This window comes from Micromesistius poutassou, assembly GCF_964030765.1.
Source record: "Micromesistius poutassou genome assembly, chromosome: 5".
NCBI lineage: Eukaryota > Metazoa > Chordata > Actinopteri > Gadiformes > Gadidae > Micromesistius > Micromesistius poutassou.
This window is the reverse complement of record NC_140275.1, coordinates 17,593,734-17,606,175: the sequence shown is the minus strand read 5'-3', so window position 1 is coordinate 17,606,175 and position 12,442 is coordinate 17,593,734. Positions and strand designations below refer to the sequence as shown.

Here is a 12,442-nt window from a genome sequence, read left to right as displayed (position 1 = left end):
CATTGTTTACAAGTTACATACTATACATTGTGTCCATCATAACTAACTAACCAACCATGTTACCCCTGGTGTTTGGAGTACACCAGTGGCACAGGTCAGAAGTTAGAACAAATGCTCCACTTTACAAAAAATAATGCAGAGGCTCAAAAACACTTCGAACAACAATAATAAGCATAATGACCATTACTTTAATAGATTTAAAGCAGTGCTTGGGGGTGAGGGTGGGCGGTGTTATTTGTGTGATAACTGTGTGATTCCATCCTGTGTGTCGGACGCCGGTGATTTGTTAATGTCACGCTTGTGTTTCTCTAGAAAAGCTCTAATGTTATTTCTCAGCGGTGCCCCGGGTAACAAATTGGATTTGGTACTTTCAGAATAAATCAGAGCCCCAAGGCTACAGCTAAAAGAGCATTTCCTAGTAGTGAAGCTGTCAAACACGGCAAGCAGTGGTGCTGGAGATTATCTTCTCCTCAGGAGCCTGCAGTGTCCATCGACGTTGCCAGCAGGGTCTCACCATGGTTTCCCCTTTCCCGATCGCGCCGGTTTATGGTGTGACTCTAAAATGTAGAAGAAACCCATGGTGGAAAGGGAACCGCGATGTGGGTGTTTTTTTTTGTTCTGTTGCTGAATGGCTAAATAAGGAACTGTACTTACAATGCTTAATCACGGGTTAGTTGTTGTTGTGTATTGAACCATTGCAGTGGTGGAAACAAACTAGAAGCAGTCATATACTATTCAGTGGGATTGAGTTGTTGAGTTGCTTAATCCAAAGTGAATTTGAACTGCTCAAGGATACCTTACTGACCCAGAACTTCTCGGTTCACCACCCTACCGACTGCAGTTCTGCACTGGTATAATAAAGTGATACTAATATATATTTTTTCTATTAACACTTGCATGATTCATTAATGTGGTAGTTTATGCCTGAGGAGATAGGAAATGGAAATGATAATCACAGATAGAATAGCATATAAAAGCTCTCTCCCATGGAGTCTCCTACATACTCTCATTAAGGGGTTGGCAGGGCAAGTTGTGATTGTTACTGCACTGTCACGGCCTCTGCTCCTCGCACCGTGAAATGATGTGCTATTAATAGTGGAGCAGAATGGACAGCCTTTTATCCGTCTAATGACTGCTCCGTTTGCCCTTCTTTATGCTTGTTTCAACACGCGCACACACTTGCACGCACACAGACACACGTGAGCATGCACATGCACCCACACACAGAAGCACTGAACTCTCAGGCTGTTCACTACTCCATGGTGATGCTGCTGTGATGTGGTCCGACATTCTTGGCGGTGGACAAAGGTTGCAGGGTACAAAACCTAGCGTCCATTCCATTTGGCCCAGAACAACTCTCTGCAGCTCAAGGTCGCTTTGAACCAAGGGTTAGAACCTCTGCCCAGGCTGGGCAGAGGTTCTAACCCTGTTCTAACCCAGGGTTCTTGGGGAAAATGGCTACAGAGTACCAAGACGGGCCAATTGATGCTCTTTATGAGTATTAAGAATGTATTTTTGTTGCCAGGGGAGGAATTGATATTCTAGCGGTCGTGTTAATGTTTGTGTAAGGATTCAATGGTTGCTAAGCAATATAATATGAAACCCAATGATGCATATTATAACAGACAATAATCATGTCTTAGGACGAACCTTGTTCTTGTGTTCGCATCTCACCACTGAACGACTGGAATGTTGGCGAGTTGGATGGCAGGACATAGAGGGATATCCGGATTCAGTACATGTTCTCCTTGTCATTGTTATTTTTGTAGTCATGTTCTTATGCTTCCTGCTCCGGGCACTGTATGTAGACTAGTGATCGACCAATATATCGGCCGTCCAATATTATCTGCCGATATTTGCGTTATTTGCGTTTATTTACTTGTATCGGCAGGAGCCGATTTTTTTTCGCCAGTTTAAATTTTTTATTTAAATTTTTTTTCCCAGGCATGATTTACAGACAGTTCAATAAATGTTCCTTTTTTAAATTGAAACTTGTAACATTTTTTTTATCACCATTGTATAATTTTTTTGATGTAAATTGAGGGAGCAAAAGCAGTATCGGCTCCAAATGTCGGCTCAAGAAAATCGGCATTGGCGTATCAGTCATTGGCTAAGGCTGATGAAAAAAAAACGGTATCGGCCCTAAAAAAATCCATATTGGTCGATCCCTAATGTAGACAGCTCATACGAAGTAAGAGAAACAAAATTGTTTTACTGTAGAATCAAAGAACCCATTCATGAGCCTAAAAAAGGACAGATGTGTCTAAGAATGATTAGCATGAGAACCGATTTGGAAAGGAGAACTACAGGGGCTGGATCCCAAATGGGCCTGTGAAGCGTGAAGCCCACCTTGTGCCCTGACTTCTATCCTCTCTCCTGGGCAGCCTCCATGTGCAGCAGTGTGAGCCCCTATCACGGCGTCATGAGGCTGGAGAGACGGCTGCGTTCCTCCTCCGAAGGGGCTGGTGGACCCCGTATCCAAGGCACCCACGGTGACGCGCATGGCATCGAGGTCTTCGGTCTTATCAAGCACAGGAACAACTCCTCCTCGTCCAAACTGGGCAGCCTGGTAGGTTAAGTGTGCGTGTGTCTACGCATGTGCGCGTGTGTGTGTGTGAGTGTGTGTGAATGAGAATGCAAGCGAAAGTGCAAGTGAGAGTATTTGCTGAGTTGGTTGTTCCAGACCACAAACCTGTCTTTGTGGCAACAAAAAATGTACAAACCAAATGTCAATCATTCTTTCATAAAGTTCAAAGGCAGCAGGCCTTGTAATCCTGCAGTAACACTTTCCTCTTTACATTAATTCCATCCAAACAAAAGTCAAACCCTTCTATCTGATTCCGATAACTACCACCTAAATATAAATACATCAATGCAAGCAGAGCCTCCCTCTCTCTATAAGCTTCTCCTGGTGACTCACAAGCCTACCCAGGCTGACTAGGAGCTGTTATCCCTCCCTGCAGAGCATCGTAGCTCTGCTCTCTCTGCCTTCCAAACCAAGACATCTCAATCCCCATTTGCTTCCATTCAAGTGGTTGTGGGCTCTTCACTTCTTTGGTGCATTTTGTCCCAACAATGCCTTCCTGCCAGTACGTTTAGAGACTTTAGAGAAGAAGTGCGACAAGTCATTTTTACAGGGTTAAGTAAGCTAGCCTTTTTTTAAATCTCAAATACACTGCTTTTCAACTTTCACTTTTAACTTACCTTAGTGGTCCAATGTGTAAAAAAAAAAAAAAAAAATGTCAATATCGGTGAGGTTGCCCCCGGCCTCTACCCTCCCTTTCCAAGGACTATGTTGGCCTGTACTGGCTGGTATTGTGTAAGGTGCTTGTAGGTATTTCCTTTTTGCAAAAATTCAACATTGATTTGAATGGCACCAAGGTCGATTTTATTTTTAAATTTTGTTTATGGCTCTAAACATAGTCACCATGGTGATTGTATTTGTTGTAGGACATGGTGGAGGGAACAGCCTATTTACCTTTTTGGCTCATTCTATTCTAAGGAATACACAAAGATTCTCATTTTCATTTTTTTTTTTTTTTACACTTTTAAGACTTAACTTTGGGGCACCCCATTGGCCTCACCGTCTTCCTCTCTATCTCCCATACCTTCCTGTCTATCCCCCTCTATAATAAAGCACGGAAATGCAAAATAAATAAAAATAAATAAATAAAAACACTTAAAACTTTGGAGAATTATATTCCAATTCTGCAAGACATTTCCGCTAGATGCCGCTAAATTCTACACAATGGACCTCTATCTTGTGTGTAGCAGGAGCTAAGTAGTAGTTTAGCTTGTATCAACAGAGTGAGCATAAACTGCAATGTACAGTGCAGTTTATAAATGATGCGTTATATTTAAGGTCTTTAACGTGTTAAGGTCTTTAACGTGTGTGTGTGTGTGTGTGTGTGTGTGTGTGTGTGTGTGTGTGTGTGTGTGTGTGTGTGTGTGTGTGTGTGTGTGTGTGTGTGTGTGTGTGTGTGTGTGTGGAACAAACCCCCAGATTCGACACGGCCACATGTAATTCACAAGTCATAATCACAGAAGTTAAGGGAATAACTTAAAGTGGAAGGAGATCATTTATCAGTGGTGTGCAGGCGGGGAATCTTTCTACCAGCATTAGTCTGTCCAAACAACCTTGAGTGACTGCTGATGTCTTCTTCTTGTGTACAGTACCTCCAAGTAGCTCCCCAGGATGCATGTGTGTTCCTTGGTCAGCACTTTTGCCTCCCTGTTAATTTATTTATTTTTTATTTTTGTGGGACAGAGATATAGAAAATGAATGGGGAGCTCAGATGGGGGCTGAGCACCACCCATTTGGCTTGGTTCTCTCATCCTGCACAGTCAGGCCAGTGAGGGTGAGGCGAGGGTCCTGTGAGGACCTCTCTACAACCTGGAGCTTCTTGCTGAGTCTTTTAAAAACAGCATTCGTCCTCCAGGGTTGTGGTGGACCAAGATAATTTCTTAGCTTACACACTCTCCTCTCCTCCACCTGTGATCAGGAAGCAGCTGCCTCCATTCAAAACACTTTACGCTGACTTTTTACGTTTAGTGGAGGAATCCAAAAAGTGCAGTTTGATCAACAGAAACATTCCGATTCCTCCTGGACTGGGGTTGTCTCTTTAGCCGTTTTCACATATGTCCTCCGTCGTTTCTCCGCATTTGTGGATCAAGAGGTTCGACCGTGAGGGTCATCACACTTATTCACACTTGATGCCCGATATGTGGACATTGGTGTCGCTTAGTCATCAGTAGAATCTCCGGCTGGTTTAGGGGGGCGGGCTTGCAAGGGGCGGGATATGACGTAGGCTCTCGGTTTGTTTTGGTTTGACCACAGACAGCACAGAGGCAGAACGGGCAGAACTCATCGTGATCATCTTAAATGTTGCTTCAACAATGCATCATATATTCCGTTGCATCCACAACATCTGCATCGATCGATGACAGATTGGAGCATGAGTTAGAGACAAATAGACGAAACAACGAGGAAGAAAGGCATCGTGAACGACTGTATTACCGGAGGAAGAGAGTGTCTTTTTTGGCTTCATTTCACATCTAACAAACACATGTAGTTGATTTCCGTGTTTAACTGCTAATACAGGGAGTGGAAGGACGTGACCCTATAATGTTCAGCTAACTGTTGTCAATAATAATTGTTACGAGAGTAAATATTTTTTAAACCATTCAGCTAACAAAAGGCAACAGGCTGATTATCGTTTAGGGTGCGGGTGCCACTCAATGACATGCAAACGTAGACCGAAGCGTCATCAACACACCCACTCAACTGGTGTGAAATGCCGACCATCTACTGCTCATTCACATATAAGGTAATTAACATTTCCACCAGCTAAAATACTACCTCAGGGGTAGTCTTTTTTTCAGGAGGTCCAACGTCAGGATATGTCTTTCACATATACGGCCTGTCGGGAGAATAGCGGGTTGTACATCCATATGTGAAAGCAGCTTTAGAGGGAATAAACATTGCATTACTCTATCCTCTATCTCGTGTTACTATTGATACCTCAGGGCTTAATTCATTTCCTGGTCTTTTGCTCCTACAATACATTTCACATTTACATTTATGGCATTTAGACGCTTTTATCCAAAGCGACTTACAACGGTTAATACACACCGACAGCGGAGTCAACCATGCAAGGCCCACACTCTGATGAATACAACATCATCAGAGTGCTGTACATATACTACCAAGACTCAAGGTTGATCCACCAGAGGTTGGCCGGCCTACGCGTGGTTTGGTCTCTGTAGCACATTTCAGGGATTCAGGGAGCTGCTGTTCCATGTACACAACTGTTGGAAGCAGTTTGTATGCGTCACTGTGATAAATCCACTGGTACGACTGTAAAGACCTCTACCATGATGCATTGTCCTAACCGGCCAGATCCATGACAACAACTCAACCTTATACCTGAACCTTCCAATTACAAACTTGATACCCAGAAGTAATCAGCGGCCCTTAATGAAGCTAAACCTTTACAAAGGCGTTGTGGGTGAAAATAGGGCTGGGGGTACAGGGATAAGAGAGATCCCCTTTTAATGGGTAGCTCTGGACTAAAACAAGCAATTTTAGAGGATGTTAAATGACAGCGCCTATAGCCCCAAAGGATTACATTGCAGCCCGTTGACGCGGATTACAGCTGCAACTTCCAAAATTATTGGAAATTGTGGTCCAGGTTGAAAAATCCCCAAGTTAGCCTTTAACTCTCCCTTCTGCCTCCACTGTATTGGGCGTGAATCTGTACTTTTGAGCTGTTAACCATTGTAAGAGGAACGCACTCTGCGTTTTACTAAAATGTCTCCACATATTTGAGCAGTACATATTCAATACGCACTGCGTATACATACAATGTTGTTTTTAGCTATTAACACTGCTGCCTTGCTATGTCAATATTTATCATCTGTATTATTGTTTGCGTGGCTCATTCTAACCCTTTGAGATTAAAAGGAGAGCAGCTGGTATAAACCTGTCTGTACGGAGCGTATATTTTATGCATAAACAATCGTCAACACGTACAACACATACACTCACAAGGCATATTTTTAGATGAATATATTAAAAATTTCACAAGCAAGCAGTCTCTCATACATTACCTTCCTGTAAGATCTGATGAGGCCTTGGTTACAATGGCGTTGGTGCAATTCATCAGTTGTGAAATACATCTACTGATGCACTTCAACATCTTCAGTGATGGTTGTGGATCATCCATGTATTATGATCAGTAGTTGATAGATGAAAGACAGATCATCCGAAATAATCCATTTAGCTCGCACTTCCAAAATACGTGACACGAGAAATTATAACTTGTACATTCATGTCGAAGCGGATAATACAACATTCCACTGGATATTCCATTTAATTAGTAGTATTTCCCCCAGGCCAATACATGCTCATACTTGTGAGCTACTTCAGTACCACAGGTCCTCGAACATGGTTTCTTTCCCACTGACACCGCTCACTGGATCCATGTGACCCCCCCAGCCCTGAGGCATGGAAAATAAAAGTGATTTACACAGAAAACGTATGACATTTTCATCGATGGCTCTTAATAGCTTTGGATGAGTCACCCCTCCGTCTGCGCCCCGCTTCCTCTCCTCTCTGGGCTCGGGTGTCAGCTTGGCCGTCTGTAACGACATGTCGTCCCCTCGTAACGAGTGCCAAAATCTGTATGATCTCATAATATATAAATTCTAATGTGTATAAAATACGTACGGACATGGGGATTACTCTCCCGCAAAAACGTACATGCGAGGTTAGACAGCGGGCACCTCTGGATTTTAAAAGCCTCTTCTAAAAAAGTCTTGTGGCTCTAGGCGCCCATTAAAATAGGTAATTTAGCTCCAAATGAAGTCTTGCAGTGGAATAATATGGTCTTCATGGCTATTCCAATACCATGTAGCTATTAGCTCTAATGCTGCAAAAATAAGCCCTGTGTTCCATTGAATTACCCCTGCGATGTGTTTGAATCCAGTTTCCATTTTTGCTCCTGTCGCAATGATCCAATATTGCTCTTGCATACGCAGTACAGCATGGCGGCCTGTACAAATGTATTATATGGAGATTTTCCAAGATATTGCCGTGGAAAACATTTCATTAGGTGTTTGGGGTACACATACATCACATCACAATGTATGATTTATTAGTTTGATTTGATGCTAAGGTCTAGTACTGTCTCCAACACATGGATATCAATGTGAGGTTTGAACGAGAATGTCCCTTCACCAGCTGTAGCATTTTGTAGAATTCTTTGTAGAATACACATATTCAGTGAATCCTCTTTAAATACTCAACTTATTCTTCTTCTTCTTGGCTCCACTAGAGGGCAGTCCTGCCATTCCAAACAATAACTGCGCCACAATCCCAGTTTTATGACAAGGAATTATTTTCTGAATACCCATTTTTTAGGCAAGGGTATGTAAATTCTGCCTAAATGGCCTGGATATTCTGGAAAGATGAATAGTACAGATGGGATGGTTGTGCATGAAATGGTTGAGTGTCATTTACTAAATTTCAGCCCCATAGCTATAGAGTAGTTAATGTATTAGTAGTTCATTCTGCTAGTAGCAGAACAATACCATGATACATAATCTCGACAAGTTATAGGCACATTATAATGGCACTTCATAATAGAAATGTAGATTAGACCTGGGGTCTTCTCTCTCCTTGTGAACCTTTTGTTTGATTTCTTTCACATTTTCTTTCCATATAGGGGTGGAATTAATGCAGTTATTTACCCATATTGTATTTTATGTGGGTACAATTCACCTGCTATGGCTGCTACCCTAGAGCATCACGTAACAATTCCATTAAAATGCCACAAATATTCAACCCTTGTAATGAATATATAATAATGCAAACCTTCAACCTTGTAACTGTTGAATTTGTCCTAATAATATTATGTTTGGATGAACCTAGTAAAGGTCACAAATTAAAATTAATTAGTTTTTATTCTTGACAAGCAAAATCAAAGTATTATGCAAATAATGATGAACCGTTTTAATAAATGTGGTTGGATCGAAAAAAACGAATTGGCACACATTTCAAAAATGCTAATGAGTTTTCATGGACTGGATAAGGTGCAGCATTTCATAAAAGTAGACTGAAACAAGAATCCTCACAATATGTTCCAAAAGAATATCCCATACATGGGATTGATAATTATCTGAATTTTGTTATTTTCTTTTAAATATTTACAATGGACATTTCTCCATCCCCCAGGATATGCTGAACAACATGGGCTCCTCAGAGTTGGATGAAGACGATCTGATGTTGGATCTAGACCTCTCTGACGATCAGCGCCATCGTCATGGTAACTACACAAGCTTTATTTTTTTTACAGAAACCTATTCTTGCACACCGGGTGGTCTTTTTCCTTGCCTTTTTGTATGCCTAAATGTTTGCTCACACCAAACGCGACGGGGCGACACGATTCCATACAAAGTCAACGTAGAGATGCGAATCGGGTGAAATTTGTCACTAGAAAAAGCTGTGGCAAGATTTGATTGACGGCGCGACATTTTGCCCTGTCACGGACGAGCGCGTTCACGAGGATTTGCAGCGCGACAATTTCACTGGAGTTGAAATATTTGAACTTTGCCACGACATTCGCGTGGTGACAGCCAATCAGCGTTCACTCCCTGGGTGAAGTAACGTAAAAACCGGCGTTCAACCGGCCGGGCCAACTCCGCACTGACCCTAACCCTGCACTCCGCAGTGAACCGCAGCTTAGAGGAGAAAGTGATTGGTGCCGTTTGCGACTCCCGGAGCTCTATATATAATATTATATGATATTAATTATATTATATAATATATAAATATCTATATAATATAATATATATTATATAGATATAATAATATATATATATATATATTATCACGGCACAAAGCTGTGTGCGCCTCTGGATGATATTATGAACCCATAAACGACGGGCATTCCGACGTCTCTCCCTCTACCACAACAGGTAAAGAAATGCAATGGTGGTTATCTCGGCCATGGTTGATGAGAATGAATTGGCATACAGCACCGTTGGCGGGCAAAAGATGTTGCGCGTCAAAATTCGCTGCGCGCCAAAACTTTGGCGACAGCGCGACCAGGTGAAAAATGTGTCTTTTGGTGTGAACACACAGTTACTCCTGCTGGTTCCTCTGATAAAATCACTACTTGTTCTCTTCCTGGTTGCCCTTCTTCCTCCTAAAACTCATGCCACCTTCCTGTTGCTTTGCCCTTCTGTGTCTTTTCTCTAAATAAACTGACAGATTCAACCGCTGCATTCTCTCACTTGACGGCACTAAGTCGGCACCTGCCACATGCTTTTATTGGTGCAGCTTGGATCTAAATCTGTTATTTTGTTGTCGTTTGGGCTTTTTATCCTCCCATCTCTGACGCCCTTCACATTTCAAAAAACGTTCAAGAATCTACGAAGAATCTTGTTCTTGTGTGTTCTTTATGTTTTAAGTTATAAGTTATACACGTATCTTGTAAATCTCAACTCAGTCAATACCTAAATTCTCAAGTCCAAACCAGCTGTTCATGAATGACTGCAAACTGTATTCCTCCCAGTAAAATGGGTTTACGGTGATTTTAAAATTGTCTATTTGAAGTGTCACATTTTAATAAAACTGATTATCATGCAACACTCTTTATTGTGTTAAAAAAAAAAGGGAGATGCAGGGTAGTTCTCTGACTCTGACTCTGATCCAGGCTTTAGGTCAGTTTCTGTGTAAGTCGGATGCATGCATCTGCAGGCTATGCTCAAGATTATAATTGTGCCCAACACATTTTAGTTGAGTACCAAATGCATTAAAATATTAAGTCCAAGAGAATTAAAGAAAGATTGCTTGTCCGGATATTTTAAATGAGCAAAACAGGAACTGCCTCCAACCTAATAATGTTTTCGCTCTTGGCAAAACTGAAAGTAAACAAACACGGCACATCAACATGGTTATATATAATTCTTTATTTCAGACCCAGGGGGATCCATATCATATTAGAGTAGGTAGTTGACACATACACATAGTCCCTCATTGATCAACGCACACATACAGAGACATACGTGCACACATACATACAGACAGAGACACACACGCACACATACACAGCTCCGTAGTTATTCGCAGCCTTTCCTTTGCATGCACCGTTATTTCTTTATTCAGGCTTAATGGTTCTGAAGGCCGTGGCATGAAATTAAATGTTTGATAAATTGTACTCATAAAGTCAAGTGACTAAGCCTGTGTGCTTTGAGACAGTGGAGTTACAGTCTGCAGCATGAAATTATTCATTCAAATTAAGATTTAGAGTCGAAGAGACGCGCCTTGGGTCACACAGAACCTAAGGCGGCTCACACAGCCCTCACCCGAAAAAGCACGCAAAGGGGCAATATGCACGCATATTTGAACACGTGGATAAAAAGGTGGGAGAAGTGCAAGAGAGTGCACACACGCACTGACGCACTTATTATTACCCCGTCTGCCACCACCACCACCATCATCGCCCTTTACTTTACTTTACACACACACACACACACACACACACACACACACACACACACACACACACACACACACAATGACGCACTTATTACAATCCACACCCACCACCATCCCTTTGAACACATACATACACAAAATAACACGACGCACGTCCCCGCTCGCTCTCTGAATGGCACTCATCCTCTTACTCCCCTCAGGTGGCTAGTTGTAGCCTCTATTAAAAATCTGGCAGGTTCATGGCAATTTATGGCCAGCGGGCACCCTGGACTCCTGGGCTCCGGCGTTTCCCACTCTTCCAGCTGTGACTCCTGCCCTTTAGCATCACAGGGCGGGCAGAGGGGTTTTAACACTGGCTGGAGGATCGGCCCGATCCCGGCTCCGTCGTCAACCCCGTCCAGATGCTCCAACTCGGGTCAACCTCGGACTGCAATTAAAAAATGGACCAATTATGGTTTAGGAGTGCCTAGGGACTCGCCATTATAGAGTCCTCCCGAAAAGGATAAGCCACCGTTGAGTCTAATAGGTGGCTTGATGCGAAAGGCCATCGCAGTACAATTGATTTAGTCAATGCCTAAAAAAATGCCTTTTTTCATGCCTAAAATAAATGTACTGAAAAGTGTATGTATGTGTGTGTGTCTGTGTGCGTGTATGTTTTTGTGATTGTGTGTGTTCAGTTTCCAGGGAGGACTCGAGCCAGTCCCTCGCCTCGTGTCTGAACCTGCTCCCCTCCCCCATAGAGGGGCCCGCTGAACGCCCCCCAGGGAGAGAGAGCTTCCACAGGTACACACACACACACACACACACACACACACACACACACACACACACACACACACACACACACACACACACACACACACACACACACACACACAGTAGAATGTTCATCTGGGTCATCTGACATTCTCGCTCACCTCCAGACTGAGACATTTAAGTTCTTAGATAGTCAGTGTTTTTCGTTGTGTGTGCTACTCTGTGTTGGACTGCCATAGTCATCTGTCTGTACGCCGTTGGCATTAGTCCCAGCCCACGCTTAGTCTGACGAGATGTTAATTGCTCCGGATGGACTGATGTTTTTATAAGGCACCTTTTTCATAATGTAAAGACCATGCTATTTGTTCATTAAATTGTACACGTACAGCTCACCATTATAATAAGGCTGCCTGTTCATGGCAGCTTTTAGGGCTAATGGACAAAAGACACAGATGCGAGCATCGTCTGGATGGAGACGAGAGCCAGAGAGGGGGAGGTATCTGGGTTAATGGCCTGGCTATTGCTGTGCTACTACCACTAGACCCAAACCTCCTATCGGGCCCCTTAGAATGTGTGGAAGCTGCACTGGTAAACTTTTTCGCACAGTGGCCCCCTCTGGCCTGAGATGGACGTGCCAAGACTCATGAGTTATTTACTAAGGAGCCAAGGCTACTGAGTCAGCGG

The 12,442-nt window shown here is 42.8% G+C and overlaps 1 protein-coding gene across 1 annotated transcript in view; it reads left to right on the top strand.

Annotated features, from left to right (window-relative positions):
• Nucleotides 1–12,442, top strand: part of ccser1 (coiled-coil serine-rich protein 1) — a 104,758-nt gene that overhangs the window by 4,366 nt on the left and 87,950 nt on the right. Inside the window, exons 4-6 of the mRNA XM_084468594.1 lie at nt 2,385–2,569; nt 8,735–8,825; nt 11,680–11,785. Of these exons, the coding sequence (XP_084324720.1) occupies nt 2,385–2,569; nt 8,735–8,825; nt 11,680–11,785 (382 nt within the window). The remainder of the gene's footprint in view (nt 1–2,384; nt 2,570–8,734; nt 8,826–11,679; nt 11,786–12,442) is intronic.